General features: G+C 36.3%; 1 protein-coding gene across 9 annotated transcripts in view; it reads left to right on the plus strand.

The window, feature by feature from the left end:
• MYCBP2 (MYC binding protein 2) overlaps positions 1-25970 on the plus strand; it is a 198953-nt gene that overhangs the window by 139231 nt on the left and 33752 nt on the right. For 4 of the 9 annotated variants that reach the window (XM_080363498.1, XM_080363499.1, XM_080363502.1 and 1 more), the window contains 9 exons: positions 301-375; positions 2490-2714; positions 3642-3774; positions 5524-5649; positions 8964-9149; positions 20344-21987; positions 23377-23546; positions 24314-24558; positions 25243-25410. In XM_080363498.1, coding sequence (XP_080219624.1) covers positions 301-375; positions 2490-2714; positions 3642-3774; positions 5524-5649; positions 8964-9149; positions 20344-21987; positions 23377-23546; positions 24314-24558; positions 25243-25410 — 2972 coding nt within the window. The remainder of the gene's footprint in view (positions 1-300; positions 376-2489; positions 2715-3641; positions 3775-5523; positions 5650-8963; positions 9150-20343; positions 21988-23376; positions 23547-24313; positions 24559-25242; positions 25411-25970) is intronic. The other 5 variants (XM_080363500.1, XM_080363506.1, XM_080363503.1 and 2 more) reach the window with 4 other exon arrangements.

The following is a 25970-nucleotide window of genomic DNA, read 5'->3' on the forward strand; positions in this document are numbered from 1 at the left end:
TAAGAAATGTCTGGCTCTAAATTTCAGTAAATGGCATGACACACTACATCCATTTTGAGCTTTTGACATACTAAACTGTTTTTGTTTAATGGATGATTTGCCATGGTGAGCAATGCACTCAGGTGACTTGGTCAGGAAAACAAAACTTTCCCATTTTGTAAAACATTCTACCAGTCAATTTACTTGTGGAGAAAGTTTGCATTATAGTACCTCGAGCTTCTTCCTCCGATGTTTCTTTGTTCCCATTTCCTTGTTGATATGTCTTTTTTTTTTTTCTTTTTTTTAAACTTTGTTGCTCAGAATGTCTTTAATGCTAGCCAAGGAGTAAGGGATTTGGACTTTTTTTCATGGACTTCCAAAGCTTTACCCCCTAAGGTGAGTTAAATGACAGGAACAGTCACACTGTATCTCATGTTTTCAGATTGTACCTTATGACTCAAATTCACATTAAGTATTCTTTGGCATCTGTTCTACTTCAACTGATTTTTACAGATTTGCATACAATGCTGTATCTGTGTCTCTTTCTTTAGGAAGAGAGGAAAAAAAAAACAACAAACAGACCAGATAATTACATTTTCATTAACTCATACATAGCACTCTTCTTTTTAACAAACCAAATTAGAATTTCAGGGATGTGGCCTAGTGACATAATAAAGGCTTTCATTCTCTTTTTGATGAAGAATGTACTCGTAAATTTTTTTCTGTTACTAGAGGGTACACAGTAAGTTGCAACATCTAATAAGATGGTAGTTGTGTGGGTAAAGCCAAAATATTTAATTAATACTCAGCCTATTCATCTTTTTTTAAAAAAAATATAAAATTATAGGAACAGGTTATGTAGAGTCAAGCAGTTTAAATTATCTACAGAAGTACCTGTCTAAATCTCTTTGCAGCCCTGTACTGATTTTGCAATTGAATTGGTTTTTTATGAACTTTGTGATAAAGATGACAGTGGTTTATATATTGTCCTAGAAATTTAAAAACTTTTTCAGTGAATCTTTTTCCCCAGAATAGCAAACTTTTTTATTGTAATATGAAGGCCTAGATAGTGTTTAAACTGTCCTTAAATCATACAGATTTCTTTTTCCCTTGAACCAGTTTACCTCAGCTTCTGTTAACTTGCTGTGGAAGGTACCTATTTGCAGAACAAATTCATTTTTGTAGAAAGGCTTCTCGAAAAGACTGCTGTATTATTCTGGACATAATGCACAGATTTCAATAAGAAAAAGCTGAAAATATGATCATTCAAGAGACCAGAGGAAATTGCATTAATTAAAAGGGAAATAACACAGTAGTAGAAGTTTGGTTTAAAACTGATAAAAGAAGATATTCTTTTACACAGCAGGAAGTGAACTCTTTGAAGGTGTTGTTACAGGAGATGGTGGAGGCAGAAAGCATCAGCATATTCAGAAGAAGTTAAACAGATGTATAGAAATCAGATTCATAAATTAAAGAAAATAGGATACACTCTTTAACATCCATAATAAAAATATTTTAAATGCTGTTCGTATATGAGGGACAGACCACTTATAAAGACTTGTATGTTACTTCTAAATGGCATCTCCTGCTGCCATTTTGCTGAAGACAATATATTGGGCCAAGTGAACCACTGGCTTCATCCCACAGGATATTACTTAGTTCTTAACTTTCAGGTCTTCTTTTAAAAGCACCTGTGACTTGCATTATAAGCCTAATAAAGCTCACTCCTCCTTCTCACTTGCTTTTTTCTGATATAAATGTGCACTGCCTTACTTCTTGCCCTCGTGTTTTCTGTACAATAGCCTAAGTTATGGCTGGCTGAAAATTCTATACTAATATTTCTTTTAGTAACTACCAATTTTTCTTGGTAGTAAACTCAAAAAGTGTTTTCTCATTTCAGATTTGGGTATATATTTCATCTATAACTGCAACCAGGTGAAATAAATTTGCAGGCCGTTCGTATTGTCATAATGGAAGTAATAAATATGCACTAATATTTATATTGCGTTTAAGAATCTATGGTGTTGCTGTTACTCTTTGTCATAATTTTACCTGTAAACTAACAACACATTCTAAATGTGAAATGAAAAAAGAAATACATCGTTTGGAAAGTGATAATATTCAAATTCCCTTTTACATAGCCCCAGGCTTTTTCACAAATTCCACAGGAGGAATGAGTCTCTATCCTGATAAAAATGTCAGTATGAAACAAAGTTTAGTGACAGTGGTTAGAGTAAATAATACGTCCCTAGTTGTAGATATGAGATATTACATTTATATAAATGGTTTCTGTTTATACTACTTTTGTTTCAAGACTGTTATGGTGCAATTTACTAGTAGTTAGTTGTTTATTCTTTGCACGCTAAAATTACCAATGTAACTAGTATCTCTTTTAGCTCTGAAATGTAGCTATTATAGCCTTGAAGTAAGTATTTCTTCTCTAAAGAGTTCAAAGGTATTATTAATAGGTTTTATTCTGTTCTGTTTTGCCTTTTTCTTGAATTTCTCAGGAATCTAGGTCTAATACTGATGATTTTTTCAAAGACCTAAATTCACACTGCCCACAGGAAGCAGTGATGCAAGAACACGATGCCCCGTTCCTTCGAGGTGGACCTGGAGTGTACAAGGTAGTGAAGACTGGCCCATCAGGTCACAACATCAGAAGCTGCCCAAACCTTAGAGGTATCCCAATTGGAATGTTAGTTCTGGGAAACAAAGTCAAGGCAGTGGGCGAGGTATGGATCCTTGTAGCTTTGGTTCATGTCTTCATAGATACCGGTATATAACAGTAGTAAACTCAACAAAAGAATCTGCCCCTGTACAGGTTTGCTTTTCCAACCCTCGTGATAAACACTAACCTTTGAACTTGGTTTATATTATAAATACTAATGCAATTGTGTCTTTTGCCTTTTAGATGTGTGCATTGATTGGAATAATGTTAAAATTGTACTGCAGTTACCTATGCTTGCTTATATATTTCTGTTACAGTGTTCCTTAAATGATGTTTCTTGTTTTATTTTTTTGGTCATATTCTTTGAAAGAACTTGGTTTCATTGTAAAAATGTTTTTCTAGGACCCAACGAATTAACAAATTATTCTCTTTCTCTGTATTGAGTGTATTCATTTGTTCAGTTGCTGAACTGTTGTTACTGTTCCCAGTTGTCCAGCTGTGGTATTTTATGGTTAAGAAGGGCTTAAGGATGAAGTGTGTCATGCTATTTCCTAAATACATTGTCAGGAACAAAATTAGTACTTGTACAAACTTTTCATATAGAACTTGGTATTATAAATCTACTGTTGCAGCCAACAATAGAAAGGTGTATTTCAGTGAATACCTCCTTCAGGTTTTTATTTAGGCTTCTTTGGATGTTCTAAAGTTGTGGTGTTGGTGTTTTGCTTCTTCTGAACTTAAACAGGTCTAATATTTTGGAAATACTTCTAACCATGAGTGTGCCATAAATATATTTGATCCTTCAATCTGCCTCAGCCTGTGGCCTTAATTTAAGAAACTTTTTTTTTAACACTTGCTTTGCAATATAAAGATTGAAATGAGTGTGTTTTAAAATGCGTGTGTTTTTCAGATGCTATAATGAGTTGCTGAAGCAAGCTACTGAATCATCTGAAAAGTCAATATATTGTGCTTTCTTATGTGTGTGCATCAGGTGACTAATTCAGAAGGTACATGGGTGCAGATGGATAAGAACAGCATGGTAGAGTTCTGTGAAAGTGACGAAGGCGAGGCGTGGTCATTAGCTAGAGACAGAGGTGGAAACCAGTACCTGCGACACGAAGATGGCAAGTGGTTGTTTTGTTTTGGATTTTTAAATTAACTTAGAAAAAAATAAGCAATCTAAATATGACAAATAAATAAAGAAGGAGCTCAGTTTTAAACAGGTATAACATTAATTTACACTTTTTCGTTTGAGTTACTTTACGCAGTTGGACTTCGAAGTTGTTCATAAACATTCCTTAAATGTTATTTATAAAAAGAGGTAAAATACTTCCCCATGTTTTCTTCTCTATCAGTTTGATAATTTTAACTGGTCTTCTTCTAGCTGTGGAGTTCATTTTTGCATAAGTATTTATGCATTTTTGTTAGCTTTCTTTGGTCTATTTTGTGTCTCTCTGAAAAGCCAAGCAGAATGAGTTATTTATGTCCCTTTTGATTTTGTTAAGGTTGTTAGTTCTGTCACAGAGCGTCCTGATAAAAGCCTGTTAACATGGTTTTTAACACTGAATTTAAAATTAACATCAAATTAGCTAATTACTCTAGTTAGCAAACTATGATTGCATTCTCTTGAAATGCAGAATTTCTGTCCTGATAGTTCATGTTCAGATTGCGTAAGACCTAGAAATAATAGAAGAAAACATAAGTAAAATGTGAGAACACAAAGTTTTTTATTGCTTCCACCCCACTGTCAGTCATCCTGTCTGTTGATCTCCATCCAAAGAGGCTGATCTAAAATATCTTTATTTTACCTTGAATGCTTCATATGCATATCTTGAGGTATTCTGAAACTGTTATTTCCTTAACAGATAGTCCCAGCTCACCTGAAGGAGCTCTCCTGTGCCTCAACGTGCCTGGTTTTATTATTTTCTAGAAAAAGTCTGTAATTTTATATGTAGAGTGAAGATAGAGGTCTCTTGTGCATCTAGCTAAAGCCGTTCAAGTAGTTATCAGTGCAATTACTGAGATATTTCAAGGTATTCTATGTCCCTAGTCCATCTCAGCACCAAGTAAAACTAATGCACTTAAGCCGCATCTAAAAATTATTTAAACTAATTACTTTTATTTGCCATGAAATGAATTAGGCATACTCTTTGTCATCAGTTTCAATGCTTTTGCTAGAGGGAAATAATTAGGGTTTGGAGGAGCTCCAACTGGATCTGCATCTGTCTACATTTTTATCCATAAAAAATACAGTCTTTCAGAATGCTTTTATATTTTTATTTTTTAATAAAATGATAATGAAAGTCTCAGAAACAAGTCAGACTGAATGCCCAAGTCTGTAGGCAGGTATGCAGATACTTCAGCTGAAACACTACAGCAAGATCTAGAGTTACTTCAAATTGAGAAAATTATAGATCTTTTATTTTTTTAAACAGAGTTTCCATTTCCAACCTTCTCCTTGATGATCATTTTTATTATATTTCTTATTATTATTATTTGAGCGTGTTATGTAAAAGTTTAACATTTAAAAAAACATCTAAAAGTTTTAACAATTGCTGTCCAAAGAATAAACAGTGAGTGCTGTGCTGTTACTGAAAAACAAAGTGTCAGGTCTGTTCCTAAGTGGCAGATGCTGGCAAAGCTGGCAGCAACTCAGGCAAACATAAAACAGTTAGTGTGCTATTAAGTCTTCCTTCTGTCTTTTTACTTTTAGAGCTCAAAAGAAGAGAGATATGCTTCTCTTTCTGGAGAGAATTGAGTGGCAGAGTGCTATCTGTGGAAAAAAAAATTGCTCCTTTGTCTTGCGACTCATCTTTCCGATGTAAATCAGTTGCTAAGAAGGTCTAATTCTGAAGTGATGTGTTTTTTTACAGAGCAAGTCCTTCTAGATCAAAATGTTCAGACTCCTCCCCCAAGTCCTTTTTCAATACAAGCTTTCAGTAAGGGGACAAGCTGTAGTAACGGACAAGGGTTTGATTACGGCCTTGGAAATAACAAAGGTATGTTTTTACACTCACGTTTTAAATAATGATATTTTTCTTAACTTTGCTTATGCTTTTGTTATCCATTTCCTACTCTTTTAGGCATTCTCTGATGTTCTTCAAAAGGCGTAAGCAGTAGTGCAATAAATTGCAAGGTGTTTTACAAAATGTGTAGTAAATTTTGTAACTGCTTTTTTCTCTGTTTCACTTTCAGTCTAAGTACTCCATATAAAAAGGATTATCAAAGATTTTTTAATTATAGTTGAGGCGTTCTATAGTGGTAGGCAAAAAACTGTAATGCAGAAATGAAAAACAGATACTTGTAAAACAGGGTATGAAGTTATTTGATTTAGAAAGCATGGGTTTTAAAATGATCAGAAACATTTGTAAACACTTCTCACCTGTCTTGACATTAAGTGCCAAGGTAAAAGGATGCCATTTGAGATTTAAGTTGTAAAACTGAAGTTACAGTTGGATCACATATATGCCAGTTACAAATGCATGGAAATAAATAAAACCCTGATAATTTTACTGACAATAAAATATTTGTTTCTTTTAACCATGGTTTATTTTGTTGGCAAGATATAAATATATATAAGCCATCACAATTAACTCCAACTGCGTGCCTTCTGTTCATTCATTAATTAGATCTGGAAGACTGAATAATATCCAAGTGACTTTTGCTGAGGCAGATGTTTTTGTGAAATATTCTTTGAAACACAGAGTTTAGTTGTTCTGCGCTTGCATCGCTGTGCTCTGTCCATGTCACTATGAACATGGGCGTAAGGTGTGTTATGTGTTTTTAACACCAGCATATATTCTCAGTGGTCTCCTAAATAAAATAACTTGATTTAAGACTTGTTTTAAAGGGGAAGAGATGAGGGAAGAATTATTCCTAAATGTTCCAGTCTGTTATTTTCATAACATAAAATAGTTTTATAGCATTTCACGGTGTTTTAATGAGTAAAGCAGTAGTTAATACTTGTCCACACATTGTTATAGGAAACCCTTTTCTTTTGACAAAGGCTGGAAAAGTCAAAGTGTTTTCTTTTTTTTCCTTTTGTTTTATAGGGTTTTATACAGAACTGCTTTTCCCAGTTCAGCCATACTCATTTTGAAGTAATAGCTGCATCACAAAAGTAGAAGTGTTTGAGACATTCAGCATGTGAGGCAGCATTACAGCTTGGCTCTCATTGTCAACTGTGTAATAGTGCAACAGTATTATCTCATATTTTTCTGCAGAAGCATATTAGGAAAATATCTTTTTTTCCTATGTTGTCCAAAGATACTTGGAGATGAATATGCTACATTAACAGGCACCCTAGTTTCTAAAGACACTGTGCTTCTTTTTACTATATCCTATCTTAAACAGTTTCTAAGGTGTTTATTTGCAATACAACAGTTACAGAAAATTTGGAAGCTACTCCTGACATTTAATTCCATATCATTTTATATGCATTATTCTTTTGACATACCCTCAAGCTCTGATGTTTAGTGCGAGTGAGCAACTCAGCAAGATGACTGTTCATTCCATGTCCTGTAATTCCTTCTGAATTGCCCAAGAGTGAAAAGTTGTTGGCAACTATATTGAAAAAATATTCATAATTACTTTCCTAGAAATAGAATTCTTCAGCTATATAATTGTTTTATATACAGTCTTTTTGCATTCTGAGGCCTAAAAAGCTTTGAATTTTGCGGAAAATAAAAAACTGAAGGCACAAGCATGATCTCTTAGGAGAGTTTCTGAATGAGGCAGATCTTTTGGAGGTGCTTGTTTGGTGAAAGAACTTCTGTAGGGGTGTACTAGTTTCCATGAAAATTCAGTCACCATCTATGAGAATTTCACACTCCTGGTCAAATGTAAAGATCCTCATTTAATAAGTCTGTGTTTACAGTATAACCTCTGAGGCAGAAGACATAGCTCCCACAATCATTCAGTTTGATTTAGCTATGACTTCCCTATTCCAGCCCTTTTACGTTGCAGGCAAGTCTTTATTCTTCCTCATGTGAATGGCCCTACCCATCTCCATAGTTAATTATTGTGGGCAGATGACTTTCAGCCTCTTCTTAGGTGTTCTTCCCTTTAGAATAATTGCACATTTTAGGAAATAGGCATTTGTATTTAAGAATAATAGTGCTTTGTCAAACATGTTAATCACTTCTGGGTTATTCAGGTAGGAATGATTGCTGCTCAACTGCTGATTCCAATATTTTTTAAGTATACTGTTTTCAAAACAGTGGAATAAACTTGATTTATAGCTTCAGATGATTATTTAGAAAGGCATTTCAGCTATTTTCTGGTATTTTTGAAACCAGAATATCAAGAAAATCAGCTCAAAGTTTAATTTTGAAGTTCTTAGGCAATACAGGATTTGATACACTTACCAGTCTTTCTCTCCATGAAATGACATTTGGTCATCGCTCAAAAATGTTGTAAAATCAGTCAGTTGTAAAGTTTGCATTAGCTGCTAATTTTTCCTACTAGGTTTTCTAGAATGCTGTCGAAATGATATAAATTTGCAGAACAAAGTGATGCTATTAGGATTTGCTTGGTGATGGTCCAAATCAGAAATGCTCTCAAACTATTGGTGTCTCCCAGTTCGTATTATTAATTATACTTCAAGTTATAACATGGTGCGATAAACTCTGCTTTTTTACTGTATAGGCTTCATGTATTTCTAATGCTCACATAGTTTTTTTTGAGAATGAGCATTCAGAAATTAAAACTGTTTGTAACAAGCTAATTTTTTGAAGTCCTTTATTTGCCTCATGACAAACATATGTAGTTCTTCAGAAAACCAGTTCCAGTTCCTAAGTGGTACTTACTTTTAAAAAATTATGTTCAATCTGATCTTGAAAAACAGCATGGCAGAATGCTTTTAAAGATATTTGCAAAACCAAGCAAATATTTATCAAAGCCTTGGCACAGAAATATACTTGCCAAAGCCTAATTCCATGTTATCTCTCCCTTCTCATCATTTTTTCTAATCTTCTTTCTGCATGTTCTGTTGCATGTTTGTATTATTGTAAATGCTAGGGATTTCTGTGTTTTTTCTATGGCTGCTCTTCATTTTTTAGCAAGGCAAATATAAATCTCTATTTTGAAATGTTTTAAATAATTGCAGTAAATTATCCATGATCCTTAAAAACCATGCTTGTACTTTTCAGTAATATTATTGCCATGCATGGGGTGAGATTTTTACCTTTAGCCACAACCGGAGTTGTTTGTGGCTAAATAAGATTTATGAGCTTTCTCTGTTATCATCATTTAAACTTGAATCGAGCACCATTTTACTCTGCCTTTCTGGACAATGACAAGTAACAGGTTGTAGTTTTGACTGTTTTGCCCACTACAGGTGACCAACTGAGTGCCATACTGAATTCCATTCAGTCACGGCCAAACCTCCCAGCTCCTTCCATCTTTGATCAAGCTGCAAAACCTCCCTCTTCCCTAGTCCACAGTCCATTTGTGTTCGGACAGCCCCTTTCCTTCCAGCAGCCTCAGCCACAGCTTCAGAGTAAGTTTGTCAGCCTTACCTGCCTCATCAGTCCATTTCTGCAGCTTCGACATTGCCGTTCTCAGTTGCTTTACCAGCTACTAGTCATCCCTCCGTGCACCTCTCTGGTTTTGTTTGATTAAGTTTTTCATGATTCAGAAGCATGTGAGGTAACGCTCCTAAAGAAATATGCTTGTTCAACTTTTAATTTCAATACTGACAGTATTTTGCTTCTGTATGTGTTACGTAGCGTAGGTAAGTCATGAAAGTGCATTTCCAATATTGTATGCAACTCTGCATTTTTTTAATTAAGGTAAATATTTTATATGGTACAAAATGTTGGTAATTTTTTAACATCGAAAACAGACTGCAGTAAATTTATAGTTATTAAATTTTCTTGCCTCCTAAATTCCTACTTTTGTCATCGCTTCTAACTTCAGGGATGTAGCTGGAAAGTTGGAACAACTTGGAGCTTCTCATAAGGGAGGCTTTGGTGTCTCCTGTTGGGTGCTCGTAAGATTGGCACGGACATGAAAGTTTGCACCTAGAGGTCAATAGCAGTTAACCTGGTTACTGATGGGAGGACAGGAAACTGTTTAGCTTTTGATTAATGAAAAATAAAAGCTTGACGTTCATGATGGATAGCAGATATTGCAGTAAATACACAGAACGGGTATAGCACAGGTCACAGGAATACTTGTCTTCTCCTGTCTCCCATAAACTGTCCTTCAGAAGTGCCTCGGTTCCTTCATGTGGGACTCTGTCAGTCAGTTCAGTCTCTGTGCAGTCCTGGATGTGTCTCACTCAGCGTATTGAAGTGACAGTGAAGTGCTTCATGTGAGAAATAGTTTAAAATCTCTAATTCACTTTTATAAAGGCTATCAGAAATATTCTGATAGTGATCTTCTGTACTTATGCTGGATTTAAACCCACACATGAAAGCAGAATATTCCGAAACATACTCAGATGAAGCTGCTGATTGCCAGTCACATCAGAGCGCCATCATTTAGAATTTGTCAACTGTATATTCTTTCCCAATGCTTTTAATTTTCTTCTCTTGTTCAGAGTAGTAAACTCAGAGTTTCTTATTCAACTTTGCATCAAAAATAACCATTTTTGTCTTATTTTAAACTTGAGATGATTGTCCTTTAGCATTGACATCTGTCTTGTATGAAAAAAAGCAGCTGTCCACATTTTTAATTGGCTGCCCAACAAGGTCTTGCTCAATGAATTTACCTGTACAACAGATGTACGTAAACTGCATCAGTAAGCTACATCCATGGTTTGTGTTTTAATAAGGATCCCTGTTTCAAAAGAAAGCCTTTTTTGTTGGATAGAGGGGGCACTGGTATTCTGCCAAATAAAATAATAACAAAACTGGAAAAATTTTTCAAGTTTGTGTCTGATTTGGGATCTTAGCATAGTAGAAGATTACAACCACTATGGTTATTTCCCCTATCAACAGGGCAAAACCAGAACTGGTATAGTGTTGCACTAACTGTGATTTGACATAAGGACTTTCTTCCAGTTTATTGTCTCATTTAAGATTTTATGCAAATAATGTCAATTATGCATAAAGGAGAAAAATATTAACATTTTTCACTATCAAAATTCAAGAATTATAGGGGGAAAAAATTCCTATTTGAACTTACTTAGTCTTCTGCAATTTTATTAATCCTCCATTAGAAGTACATTCAAATTTAGAATATTGTCAGGGAGGCCTGTAAGACTGTATTCATAGAGTTGTTCATTCAATAGTCAAGGAAATCATCAGAGATATTTGAAACTTAAATAAGACTCTCTAGATTAAACATTTTATTTTAAGCAGTTATTCTGTTATTGCTATATTTCTTGAAGCTTTACATATTAGGAAGTAATGGATTAATTTGCAATATTTGATTAATTAGAATAACGGGGCGCATACATGAGACAAAAATATTTAGACAGAAAAGTTCTGTTCGGCTTGAACTCCACTCTGTGGTTTTTAATGTATTTTGTAATAGAATTGCAACAAACTCTTTTTAAGTGTGCAAATTTGATTCATTATTTCCATAGCACTTTATAGCCTCCTGTTATCAAACACATAACTAGAAGTCCATTAAACAACATGTCCCAAGGCTCCATATCGAGTCACTTGGATTTTTGCCCTCGACAGTCTTGGTTTTAGTTTCAAATGATGTTCTCTGTCCTTAAGTTGTCAAAATTCAAATGAATGTTTACAGTCAATAACTGCTATATTAAAGGGACTAATAATAGTCTAATAGTTGAAAGAAGTTGCGCCAGCCTATATTTCCATGGCTATGGAGGATATATACTAAATACCAGTTTAGGCTGAAAGCCTGCCTAAATAGTTTAGTCTACCACTTACATTTTCTGTTCTTCCTCGGATATCTGTCTTCCTGTGGAGAAGTTTTATTGGAAGCATGATTCTGAGGAAAGTTAAGATCATGCTGAATGCCTTCTAGAATTATTTCCTTAATTTAAGTTTTTATAATGGGAATAAAATTGTTGATCTGATTATAAAACATACTCTGTGCCAGTGACAGGTTGTAGGTTTTCTTTAGAAGAGTTTTCGTTGCTGGCTGTTCTTTCTGAGGAATGGTTTCTGTGCTGTGCTTGGCTTTGGTTTGCTTTCCAAATTCATTTAAGGAAGAGGGAAAGGGCTCAACCAGCATCTGGTTATATTTTTGTGGAAATACTACAGTTTTGGACAACCACTTCCTCAGATATAATGCTTGAAAAAATGAGAAGTGTCTCTGTTATTCTTTTCACATCATAAATAGGTAAACTTGTAGAGTCCTGTGTGCTTTGTCAAGGAATTTGTTACAGAAGGGATATTATACAAAAGAAGGGGGAGCTGTGTCACGAAGTTTTGTGTTGTTTGCTAGAACTCTCTGAAGGGCTGATTGTTCTGTCCCTACTTAGTTCTTTTGCTAATTTTCACACCTGACACAAGGGGAAAAAGCTGAGAGACTCTTTTACTTTTTCATGGGGACAGGCAAAATTAAGATGCTCTTCTCATGTATTTTAATTCCTTGTCAGTCTTTTACGCAGCTGAAAGTCAAAAAAAAGCTAGAAGAGATGGCATAACCTAGCTGGAGTTCAGGAACAACTATATTGACTTGGAATCTTAATAAGAATTATTTTTTTTCCTTCCCAGAAAGACCACTAGTTTGTCTATGTTGCTTCCTCTTTTTTTTTCAACAAAATAGTGAGTAATTACTCCAGCCTGACTATGATTGCTTCTGAGAAGTTGAAGATTGTCAGTAACTGATTTGCTCAGGACTGCTGTTTGTCCTGGGTCATAAAACTCCTTAGACATGTGGTCTCGCCAGGGCAGAGTAGAGGGCAAGGAGAACCTCTCTGGACCTACTAACCACCCCCCTTCTGATACACCCCAGGATGCCATTGGCCTTCCTGGCCACAAGGGCACAGTGCTGGCTCATGGTCATGCTGCTGTCCACCAGGATCCCCAGGTCTCTTTCCCCTATGCTGCTCTCTAATAGGTTGTTCCCTGACTTGTACTGGAACCTGGGGTTGTTCCTGCCCAGATGCAGGACTCTACACTTTCCCTTGTTATATTTCATTAAATTTTTCCCTGCCCAACTCTCCAGCCTGTCCAGGTCTCGCTGGATGGCAGCACAGCCTTCTGGTGTGTCAGCCACTCTTCCCAGTTTGGTGTCATCAGCAAACTTGCTGACAGTGCACTCTACTCCATCATCCAAATCATCGATGAATATATTGAATAGTTCTGGTATTTACTGGCTATTAAAGTTAGAACGGCTTTTCAGTGTGAAATATGTGTTTAAGAAGTTTGTTGTGGGCTCCTGAGGTGAAACCCTAGATTATTTTGAATATTGCCAGTGGTATAAGGGCAAGTTTCCACCTAAAGTGTACACTGGATGAGATGGAAATAAATGCCTCCATTGCATTAACTGGGCACATACCTTCTGGATGCTCCCACTGAAGGGCCAGAGGATCCCTGAATTCTTCTTCACAGCATCATAACTAGAGAGTCCACCAATAAATATTTCAGAGCTGCACTTTATCTGTGTGAAAGCCCCCTGCAAGGAACATAGGAATAAGATTTTATGAGAGAAGTCAGGGAGACAGGACGTTGCCATGCTGTCCAGCATCAGTTATCAAAATTTCACAATTGGCTGTTGGACTCTAAACTTGGGGAGGGAAACATGAGAACTTGCAGTCACCAATGTTAGACTTTTATGCCATGTTTCCTCACATCCAAATTGCTGTTGCAAATGAAGAATGGCTTTATTAGCTGAAGAGGTTTTGGGACCCCCCCCCCCCTTATTAGCCTCTGCTGTCATAGAATCACAAAATGGTTGAGTTTGGAAGGGACCTCTGGAGGCCATCTAGTCCATCCCACCTGCTAAAACAGGGTCATCCAGAGCAGATGACACAGGAATGTGTCCAGGCAGGTTTTGAATGTCTCCAGAGGAGACTCCACAACCTCTCTGCGCAGCTTCTTCCAGGGCCCTGGCACCCTCAAAGAATTTTCTCCTCATATTCAGATGGACCCTCCTGTGCTTCAGTCTGTGCCTGTTGCCCCTCATCCTATTGTTTGGCACCACTGAATGGAGTCTGGACCTGTCCTCCTGACACCCACCCTTCAAATCTTTATAAATGTTGATGAGATCCCCTCTCAGCCTTCTCTTCTCCAGGCTGAACAGACCCAGGGTTCTCAGTCTCTCCTCATAAGAGAGATGCTCCAGATACCTAATCATCTTTGTAGCTCTCCACTGGACTATCTCCAGTAATTCCTTGTCTTTCTTAAACTGGGGAGCCCAGAACTGGACGCGGTACTCCAGATATGGCCTCACCAGGGCAGAGTAGAAGGGGAGGAGAACCTCCATTGAACTGCTGGTCACAGTTTTCCTAATGCACCCCAGGATCCCATTGGCCTTCTTGGCCACAAGGGCACTTTGTTGACTCACGGTCAACCTGTTGTTAACCAGAACTCGCAGGTCCTTCTCTGCAAAGCTGCTTTTCAGCAGGTCCACCCCTAACCTGAACTGGTGTCTGGGGTTGTTCCTCTCAAAGTGCAGGACCCTCCACTTGCCCTTCTTGAATGTCATCAGGTTCTTAACACGTTCTTGTCACATTTTCCCTCTTCCACTGCAGCCCCAGCAGCTCATGGAGCAACTGCACAGCTGTTGCTCCTGACTCATGTCAGTCCAGGCAGAAGCTGCAGTGCTGCGCTGCTGTTCGGTGTGTTCACAGGCTACTTCTTTCCCAGTGCATACTGTGAATCTGCAATCCAGCATACGGTCCCACCCTATACAATCAGCCCCTACTATTTGTGTCAGGAGTCCCTTCATACATCACTTCAGTATTGCTCTACCACTTTCTTTTTGGTTTTGCTCGTTTCTAAGTGCTAGTTACAGAGCATTTAGAACCAGTGGCTTTGCCTGCCATGCTTCTATCCACATTCCCTAAAATGCAGAGAGAGAACAAAAGACCAGCACACATGTGGAACACGTAACTCTTCTTGGCAGTGTTTCAGGAAGATGAAGGGAGAGAATATTCTTAACCAAGCAGGCTGATCTATATCCATATCATGTGAAGCAGCTAGAGGGTATTGTTTTAACTATTTTCTTCAGATGCTGTGTGTTGCTGAAGCATCATTCCTGAACAACTGAGCTTGAGCTAATAAGTTAAATGGTTGCATTCCTTAGGCTTTACAGATTTTGTAATCAAAGGTATGTATGAAGCATACATTTGTCCAGGTCAATCCAAAACCATCCCTGGGGGACTGGTATGGTGAAATTCAGAGGAAGAGCACAAATTGTGTCAAGCTTTATTTTAGAAATAAATTCGGCTTATCACATCTTCAAAAAATGTAGTTAGAAACTATGGAGTTATAAAATCATTTTTATATTTTCTTCTAGCACAGGAATGCTTCTTTCAATTAATAAACTTAAGTGGCAGTGCTCCAAACCCTAACTTTGGGTAAAGAACATTGCTGTTATTTTTCTAATGATACTGCGTTTCAGCTTTTTCTTTCATTCGCTCACTCATTCCCCTACTATAACAGTATCTAATACTTTTCTCCCTTTTTAATATTTAATATTCAAACATTTGTTGACTTCAGTATATTCTTTTAGCCATTAGAAAAAAAAAAAAGAGACCTTGTCCATCTTCCACTATGACATTTGGCATTTTCAGGATATGAAAAAAGATACATTGCAGTGCTTGAGGAAATTCAGCCATGTTGTAGGTTCCATATCAGTAACAGCAAGCGAAAGAGGATTGCATTCTTTTTGAAGAGGCGTCCATTCCATTGCTAGGCAGAAGGGCAAGAGCAGGTCAGTGCTTTCGTTCATCGTCACACAGAAAAGCGATGGCATTTCAGAAGAAACTGTAGCTTATTTCTATTCTATAGAGGCATTTTACCAGTTAAAAAGTCTAATATGGACCACTTGATGGTACATCATGCCTCCTGGATTGGTTTACCAGCATTTCCTCAGAGGAAACAGGCCTGACTTACAAGACTTCATCCTGCCATAGGAAGAGAACTACCCCTTATGTCTTTATGTCATGTAGCTTTTCAGGCTGGAGCTATTTCCATGTTGAAGAAAAGAGCGTGACTAAAGATATGCTGCCACATTCAGATGTGACATGAGACAGGCCTTGCCTACCTTGTATTTCAAGTCTTTGTAGTCTTTAAGGATGATTCAAAAAGAAGGAATCCTGACCAAAAAGCTGGTCCTTGTGGCTGAACAGTTATTCTGAATAGACATATGTTGTTTGCGAAAGCAGCAAGGAGATTATATGGGAAACTCGTTCTCTTTGACCTACAGTCTGCTTGAAATGATTGAGTAGTAGCACATTGTTCAACATAAACTAGATTACAATGATATGAAATGTAAGTATTCTCAGACATAGGATGAGTGTAAATGTGCATTCATGAAAGTGGATTTAGTTAAATTTTCATTTAAGTATTTGTAGAGTGCATTGCTAGTGTATCAAATTGACATTTTTAGCATTGCTTCTACTGCTACTTTGTGCTCCTAATGTGTGTTTCTGCATTTTACCTTTACAAATTGGTGGAGTGACATCCTGTTACTCAGAAGCTACCCAGTTAGTATTGGATCTCTCTAAATCATTTGTAGGCATCAAAGTAGATAATACTGTTCTTAAATCTATGCTAGTACTGGATTGAGAAAATAATAAATATTCTGTTGTTTTAAAGAATGAAATTCTTACTTCTAAACATATGAACACCTTCTCATTGTAGAGTCTACAGAACTGTAGCCCATCACATAAGATGGGGGTTTAGTATATTTATGTGTACAAGTTAGTAAATGCAGTACCAGACAAAACAATATGTTAAGCAGTGCAGGAACTGAAATAACTTATTTTTTATATACTTGTCTTATTCCATTTGTACAAAAGGGTCTCTCTAAAACAGTGTATCTTCTAACATACAAATTCTCTTCAAAATTATTAATGCAGTAAGAATTTGACTTCTTTTTTTTTTTCCTAAAGGAAGGAATAAGAATTGGAATTAGAATTAAAAAAAAAAATATATATATATATATATAGGAAAGTAAAATGATAGACTTGAAATTAAAATGTCCTGTTGTTACCACCCTCCAAGGTTAATTTGGAGCTTCCTCTCCAACAGATTTGGTGTCATTAGACCCTGAAATTATCTTGGTTTACATCAGAATTTCACTTTGGTTTAGTTTGGGTTTGGTTTGGTTTGTTTGAGGCAAAATTAAGGGTTGATACAGATTTGGTTCCTTATCTATACTGTTGCATAGAAACTCTTTTACTGCTAGTTTTGTCTCTTAACAGTATTGAGAAACTGTAGTTCATGTTACATATGTGAAGTTTTTCAAAATATTACATTATTGAGGTGCATTCAGATTTGAAAAGAGATAGTTTTGATGGGTTTAATGTAATTTTTCTTCATTCTTTCCAGTGGTTAGTGAGACATCTAGATGTTTGTGTTAGCAAGTTCACTAATTTTCTCAAAAGAATGTGAAAATTGGTCATCTAGAAGGAAGTTTTAAATAATTCATCTCTGAATTTACGGATTAAAAGTTCACATTTCAAACCAAAGGTCAACTTAAAACTAGATACTGCTGGTTTTTATAGTCAACCATCAATCTCATTGGCTAGTCTACACATATTACATTTTTAGATCCTAGAAACTAAGACTGAAATCACAGGAGATCTTTTATTCTTTTAAAATTTAGTTCAGGGAAAGCATTTTGAAGTAACTGTTTCTCATTCAAAACTAACATAGGAATCTAAACGATGAATTCAGAACATGTGACAGGGGAGATGCGTATCATTTGAAATGCTTGTTTTTATTCTTACTGCTTTTTCCATTGAATCTGTGCTGCTTCTGTGCAATGTTTTCCACTGTAGAAACTCCATCCTGCTGCCTCGCTTCTCGTGAGCGTATTTACAAAACTAGCGATGTAGCTGGGCCTGCCTCTGCTCTTTCATCTCTCTCTCACAAACTGAAGGGTGGGTATGCATGCCAACATAGCAAGGTTATTCAGATTTTTGCATTTGATTTTTTTCTTTCTTGCTCCTTCCATTCACTTCCATTTCATTCGTTTCATAAAATAGTGTTTTGAAAGTAAACGTTTTAAGTTTGGTATTTGTTTGGAGCTCATTCGATGTAACCAGGCAGTGTTGCCTTCCTGAGTTGCAACAATTTCATGATACATGGCATAGCTCTTTCTGCTTTGTGAACAGAAAGGGGACTGTTAATCTAATAACATCTATTTTCAAACAGTAGGCAAATGAAATATTGAAGAAGAGAAATATATGGAGAGGTTTGGGGTTTTTTTTTGTTTACAGATTAAACAGTTTGCCACACGATTAGGCGGTTTTTAATTCTGGGGACTTTTTGTGTGTGCTGATAGTCTAGGATGCTAATTAGGATTATTTACCTGTATATGTGCAAATCCAAACCATTGTTTTAAAAAAACATAAGTTTTTTTATTGCTGGATGCTACTGCTAAGCTATGCCTTCCATAAGCAGTTTTGCTCTAGAATGTTTTCCTGCTTGATATTCTCTAGTCATGCATATACTTTGAATTTGATACATTGCTGAATGGCTTGCAGTGTTTTATGTCCTCTAAGATAGCTATTGTTGTGTCTTCACTGCTTTTTCCTTTATGAGGAATTCTGTAAAAGGATCTATCTGAAGTATTTTCTCATCTGGCAGACCTTAACATTCATCTTTTTATTGTGTCTGGGAAAAGTGTGTTTAAAGTAATGATAATTTAAATTTATGAATTTGTATATCACGAAGTAGACAAAATAGCTCATCAGTACAACCGATGAATAACTGAGCTGGCATGAGCAAAATGCTCAGACTGATATTTAAGAAACTTTTTAGGCTTTTTCTTTTAGCACAAACAATCATTTTATAAACCATGATGTGCCATGCTATTTCTTCCTCTCCTCTTCAGCCTCTCTGCTTCCCCTCCCCCCCCCCAAAAAAAATTATAGAACACATAAGAAAAAATAATCAAGACAGGTTAGACTCTCAATTATGATGATGATTATTATGATGATGGTTGAGCTATTCTCATTATATTCTACTATTTACATTTGGTACATTATTCCTGAAGACAGACAAAATATTTCTTCTCTGCCTGGAGAAGTATGAACTCCTACCATGTCGTACGTCCTCAAAAGCCAGGAGAATACCCTAAATTTCCAGCTTGTTGAATATTCCATTATAGGTATCCTTCACTTCTTCCTGTTGCTGTTTGTTTTATTGTAAGCTACTTAAATATGCAGGTAGCAAAATAAGAATTCTTTTGTAACCTGAGGTGACATCTAGGTTCCTAGACTTCACTCAAGAAAATGCATTTGGTTTTGTATTGTGAGAAGTAACAATAGGAAAAAATGAGATCACTCCATGCTCCTATGTTTTCTAGCGTAGGGATAAGGCTTCATGATTGAGAACTGGAAGAAGTTGGTTCAGGTGCCATAATGCAGAAGGAAATAAACACCCACATTCTAGGTAAATACTGAAGGTACTGGGTAAAAGAGGGACGGTGTTCCCATTAGTAGTCAAGGTCCACAATTGCAAGTATTCTTTCATTAATTGAAAATTTATTTTTTAACAAATAGTTGTTTCCCCAGAAATGGCACCAGATGAGTGGAAATAACCTTTTAGTGTCTAGCAAAGTAAAATAATCTGAAGTGCTGCGACCTAATTCTACAAACTTTAGTAGACAAACTTCTTCATATTTAACTAATGAAAACCCATTCAAATCATAGGCACTTAACTATCCATTCAAGACTTCGCAGTGTAATGCTTTGTGGACAGACACATTTAATTCACAGCTACTCCATTTCTTGCCAGTGATTTCAGCATTGTTTGTCCTAATTTTCAAAATGCAATTCTACAAGAGAAAACTGAGTATCTTCACAGAATTATTAGAAGCATATTGCTTTAATGAGCTACTTGTTTGCATATACTTGTATGTATTTATATTAAGCTACCTATAGTTCTGTAGATTAATATAAGTACAAAGTCAGTGTGCATAGGAACAATAAATTAATGCATGAAGATAAGAGAACATCATAGACAAGTTGATGATTTATCTTGGTGGTTGAAAAAGATGGAGTTTGTTACTAGGTTGTCCTGAGGTAACAGAACATTGATAGTTAGTAACCTTAAAAAGGTGGATACCTCAGATTATCGAGGTGAATCATTTTAAGCATGTTTGTAAGCCTCTTACCGAATTTGTCTTGTAGCTGCATTTACTTCCTATGTTTCCTGACTTTTGAGAATTAAAGAAATCTGGTGATACATTTGATCTTTCTGCAAGTCTCATGTTGCAGTCTGATATGCATAGAGATAATAAATAATCCCTGGTTTCTGTTGCAGCTGTAGAAAATTTAGTTAACTCCTGGCATTTGCTTCCTTTACTAGTGTTTTGTGGAAATAGTGAACTGTGCCTTTTGATACCTCCATAGTAGCATTTTCTCTGTAAATATTTCCTAACACTTGTTTGTATGTATCTTTGGGAAAAGAAATGTGTTGGAAACATTCTAGAGGGAAAAAATTCTCTTTATATTTCCTTTCATTTTGATGTGTACAGAAGCATGTGTTTGATTTTTATCTTATGTTCAGGTCTTTAATCTTTGCTTTGTATTATTAAAGGTATTGTTGTCAAAATATAATAATTTAATTATAAAATATACTAAACAGGTGACCGAATGAATTTCACGGGAGCTGCTAGACCAATTTCTCCAGCGGGAAAATCAGACATGTCATCAAAACACAGAGCTGACAGCAGGTCACCTAAGCTTGATGTGCGAATGAATAGAGTTGCTGCTGACCAGAAGAAATCTAGGAGTACGGAAGGATTATCTGCTAGTGAGTCTCTTATGCTGAAATCAGATGCCGCAAAATTACGGTCAGACTCTCACAGCAGGTCTTTGTCTCCAAATCATAACACTTTGCAAACACTCAAAACCGATGGAAGAACAACTACTGGTCTGAGAGCTGAATCTCCAGGGCCAGGAACCCGGTCGTCTTCTCCAAAGACAAAGACACTTACAGCTGTTAGATCTGGTGCTAGTTCTCCACGATCCTCATCACCCCATGACAAAACTCTACCTCAGAAAGCTTCATCCCCTGTAAAAACAAAGCTTGATCCTCCTCGAGAACGCTCCAAATCCGATTCTTACACGTTAGATCCAGACACCCTTCGCAAAAAGAAAGTACCCTTAACAGAACCCCTAAGGGGGAGGTCCACTTCACCCAAACCAAAAATTATTGCGAAAGAGGGAAAACCTGTTACAGAAACTGAAAACAGAGCTCCATCCCCTCATGTCGTGCAAGAAAATCTTCACAGTGAGGTAGTTGAAGTATGTACATCGAGTACTCTAAAGACTAACAGCATTACAGATACCACCTGTGAAGACAACACAGAATTCAGAAGTCTGGACGACGGTTCTAATAAAGTTCATTTCAGCATAGGAAAAGCACCGCTGAAAGATGAGCAAGACATGAGAGCATCTCCAAAAGTGAGCCGTAAATGCGCTGGTAGGCACATAAGACCAAAAAAGGAAAAATCCAACTTTCTTTTCAAAGGAGATGGCTCCAAGCCTGTAGAGCCTGCCAAGCAAGCAATGTCGCCTTCTGTTGCAGAATGCGCTAGAGCTGTGTTCGCTGCATTTCTTTGGCATGAAGGAATAGTTCATGATGCTATGGCTTGTTCGTCTTTTTTGAAGTTTAATCCAGAACTGTCCAAAGAGCATGCGCCAATACGAAGCAGTCTTACTCAACAACCTGCAGAGGAAAAAGAAACCAAGTTGAAAAATAGACATTCATTGGAAATATCATCTGCCCTTAATATGTTCAACATCTCACCTCACGGACCAGATATATCTAAAATGGGGAGCATCAATAAAAACAAAGTCCTATCAATGTTAAAAGAACCTCCTCTGCATGAGAAGTGTGAGGATGGCAAAACTGAAACTACCTCCTTTGAAACATCCAGTCATCACACAATGAAATCCAAGTCTCCTCTGCCATTAACACTGCAGCACTTGGTAGCTTTCTGGGAAGATATTTCCCTAGCAACTATTAAAGCAGCTTCCCAAAACATGATTTTTCCAAGTCCTGGTTCTTGTGCAGTGTTGAAAAAGAAGGAAAGTGACAAAGATAACAAGAAAACCAAAAAGGAGAAAAAGAAAAAAGAAAAGGTTGAAACAAGACCAAGGGGAAATCTTTTTGGCGAAATGGCCCAGCTTGCAGTGGGAGGACCTGAAAAAGACACCATCTGCGAGTTGTGTGGAGAATCCCACCCATATCCAGTGACTTACCACATGAGACAAGCTCATCCAGGTAAGACTGCATGGTTTTGGATTCCTGCGTACATCTGTAAAATACATTGCACACACGCATTTTGGTATTAGTTATTAAAATGTATCAGGCAGTTTTGTCTAACATTTTAACACAGTTCACTATATAACTTAAATTACTAATGCACATACTTACAGATTATTTACATATCCGTGTACATAATTTTAAGTAGTTATGGGTCTAGGCTTTCGAAGATGCTGAAGAAAGTTGTTTGAAACAAGGCCAAAGTAATGAGCTGACTTTACGGTAGCTCTTCAGAAACATGCCATTTTTTACACTTTAGGACTTGAAGCCGTGTTGAGAAAATTTGAAGTAAAATTTAAAATATGATATTGTTTAACTAGAGTTTCTGTGTTGCCAGGAGTTTCTTACTACTATTCTACTATGAATAATAGAAAACTTTTATTTATCTGGTGTGTCAGCAATGGGTATCAATAACTTTTTGGTTTAAAATGTATCTTAAAAAAAAAATCCAACTCAACTCTCTAGACAATTGTTATTGTCCAATACAAACCAAGTCTGGTATTTTGTGTCTCTGTGTGGGTCCCTGTAGTTTTTTCAGGAGTTTGTTTAATTTTAGGAAAATGAGGTGTATCAATGATAGCTTGCCATTGTTTTGGCTAGTCAGCTGAATTCAAAAGATGTGTAGCTTGTGTTTTCTTTATAAAAGAGGTCACTAATAGAAGGGATTAGCTACAATATAGCTAGTAATAAATGGCCATGTTAAAGACAAAATGATTTATGTATTTTCTAGGTTGTAAACATAAGTATTTATTTTCCTAGTTAGTGAAGTTCAGGCTGATGTTGTATCCACTCATTTTAGCACTAGATGGGAAGTTAAAGCAAAATTAAGGACCTTTATTATACAACAATTATCAATGCCATTATAGTGCTAGAGTTAGGTTAGGTTAGGATGGAACTCGATGATCCTGAGGGTCTGTTCCAACTGAAATGATTCTATTCTATTCTTTCCAAGAAACAGTAACCAAGAAAGGAATGCACTTCTTTCCCTTTAAGCTTTTTTAGACAAGGGTAGCTTTTTTACGTTTGTTAAATTATAATGTTGACTAATGTGTAATACTGACTCTACTATTACTTAGCTGTCTGAATCAAAGCTGTTGATGCTTTGGACAAGTTCATAATAAAAACTTGAAAACTACAGTGCATTTATATTATTTAGATACTGGTGGGACACATGGACCAGCACTTTGTTCTTTAGTCAGCTCAGAGATACAGAAAAAGAGAAAATCAGGCCAGGAAGAAACAAGCACCTTCCTTCCCCCTCACCATCCCTCTTTTACAGTAATAAATAATATAGTAATGATCCTTCTCTGACATAACTTCTTTTCTTCATCTTTTCCCCCGGTGCAGGTTGTGGCCGTTATGCAGGTGGTCAAGGTTATAACAGCATCGGGCACTTTTGTGGAGGATGGGCTGGTAATTGTGGCGATGGTGGTATTGGAGGAAGCACTTGGTATTTGGTTTGTGACCGATGCAGAGAAAAATATCTCCGTGAAAAGCAAGCAGCAGCAAGAGAGAAGGTATTTTCATCTGTTTCTCGTATTTTTAGCTGTCTGTCTGCCTAATAGCACTGTGTTCAAAACTTGAGAATAAGGTAGGGCCAGTTTAAAAAATGTGGAATTTCGGACTGGAAGGCTTTGGAATATCCACTTATGTCATTGATAGGTTTAAAATAATAAGAGAGAAATATTGCTGATTGTCTCTGACATATCTTCCCTTCAGATAGTAATGTTTTCAAATCTGTAAAGTAATTTTATTTTTACCGCAATAGAACTGCAGCATTGAACGTAGTATCTGTTTTTTCAAAAGTACATCTCAGTTTATTTAACTTTGAATTCTGTTTTATTCATGTACTGAAACACGACTACTGTTTTATACTTTATAAGTGTATAGTTTCTTTAATTATCTTAATCATCCAGATCATTGGATAGAGATGCCAGACACTGGGCAATCTAGAGCCGTTTTCAATGGGAATAGCACGAAAGGTATTCTTCATATATTGGTCTTCCATGACTCATTTAAAATTCTTGCTTAAAGTATCTAAATATGTTGAAGTTTTAAGATAAGCAGAAAAATGCTAGTTTAAACTGAATTTGTTGAATTTGATGAATTTTGTGTGCAAAACTTGCCGCTGTTCATTGAAAGTTTGCAAAAGTTATGAAGTGCCATTTAGTAATAGAAAACATTTCATAACAGGATGAATCAAGCAACTTTAGTGTAAGTGTCACTGTTAGCTTTTCCTGTGATGAAGTATAATTTAGATACAGCTTTTCTAAAATTTTTCCAGATTAAACAATCCAGGAGAAAACCAATGCAAGTTAAGACTCCTCGTGCCTTGCCAACTATGGAAGCTCATCAAGTGATTAAAGCCAATGCACTGTATTTACTGTCGCTGAGTAGTGCTGCTGAGCCCAGTATCCTCTGCTACCACCCTGCAAAAGCATTCCAATCCCAGCTTCCCAGTGTCAAGGAAGGAATTTCTGAAGACTTTCCCATTAAAATGCCTTGTCTCTATCTGCAGACTCTAGCAAGGTAATTAAAGGAAATTTATGAACGTTGATTTTAATACTCGCATATTTACCCTGTTGGATAAAAAATGTCTATATAAACGAAACTGAAACTTAGGAAACTATGTGTTTTTCTATGTAATTCTTTATGATCTTTGTTGTTCTTTCTCTTCCATTTCCATGATCTTGTTCAATTTCTTAGATTGTATTTGTTCCAAAGGTCAATTATACCCAGAGTAGCTTTTGGATGGTAAATATTTTTAACAGAATTTTAGTTTCTGTCCAAAGAATTTAGAATTTCCTGAAGAGTTTAACTTAATGTGTTAGTAGCAGACATACGTGCTACTTTTCTCTCATCACGGTTAAAAAAATAAAAAGGAAACCAGAAGACTTGTGCTTACTTGGCATTTCTAAGTAGATTTCTCTGTAATGTCTCATGTTTATGATGGATAGACATTTCTGTCTAAAATACATAATGGAAATACCTAATGAAAATACAGAAAGATAGTGATCCTCACTCCCTGTTGCTTTAAAATGCCATTATATTTTCCACTAACACTCGTAAGTCACAACCAGCTTAAATGTACTTGGTGAAAAATAAATGAATAGCGTTGGCTGGCTAGATGTGTTGGTGAAGGACTTTGGTGCATGTGTGCCTTTCGGGAGCTTGTAATTCTAAATCCTAATTTAAAACCCTGTTTTGATGTAGGCATCATCATGAAAATTTTGCGGGGTACCAGGATGACAACCTTTTCCAGGATGAGATGAGGTACCTGCGCTCAACTTCAGTACCTGCACCGTACATCTCAGTCACTCCCGATGCAAGCCCTAATGTCTTCGAAGAGCCAGAGAGTAACATGAAATCTATGCCCCCAAGGTACTTCCTTGCAATTCTAGGTACTACATACAGATGCTAAAGCATTAGCGTAACACCAATTTAAAAAAAAAAAAATATAAATATATATATATATATAAAAATATATATAAATATTTATATATATAAAATATAGTTAAAGTAGCTGAATTATCAGATTAGCCCAGATTAATCTCTGATATGGCAGCAAAAAAGCTAAAATCATGTGAAGCTAGAGATAGAAAAATATCTCCGGTAAATCATAGCATATCAGGTATATTTTCAACCACTGGCAAGGTCTAAGGACCATAACTGCTGCAAACTCTTTGAAAATGTAGTGATTTTTTTCCCTGTATTTCTTTTCTTTAACACAGTGACTGTAGTACAGGTTAGTGGCCTTTTGGAAAAAAAAGCAGTTGTTATCCTGCTTTCAGGTTTTCATTCTGAAGGGAAGTTTGAACAGGAGGGAATTTCATTACCTTACATTTTTTTGAAGCAAATGTTGTTGCTGCTTTCTGTGGGAAGCAAAAATGTCAGTGAAGAAATGGCAACTTAATGCTGTGTGGGACTAGGAGCACTAGATG

Source organism: Nesoenas mayeri (genome assembly GCF_963082525.1).
Source record: "Nesoenas mayeri genome assembly, chromosome: 1".
NCBI lineage: Eukaryota > Metazoa > Chordata > Aves > Columbiformes > Columbidae > Nesoenas > Nesoenas mayeri.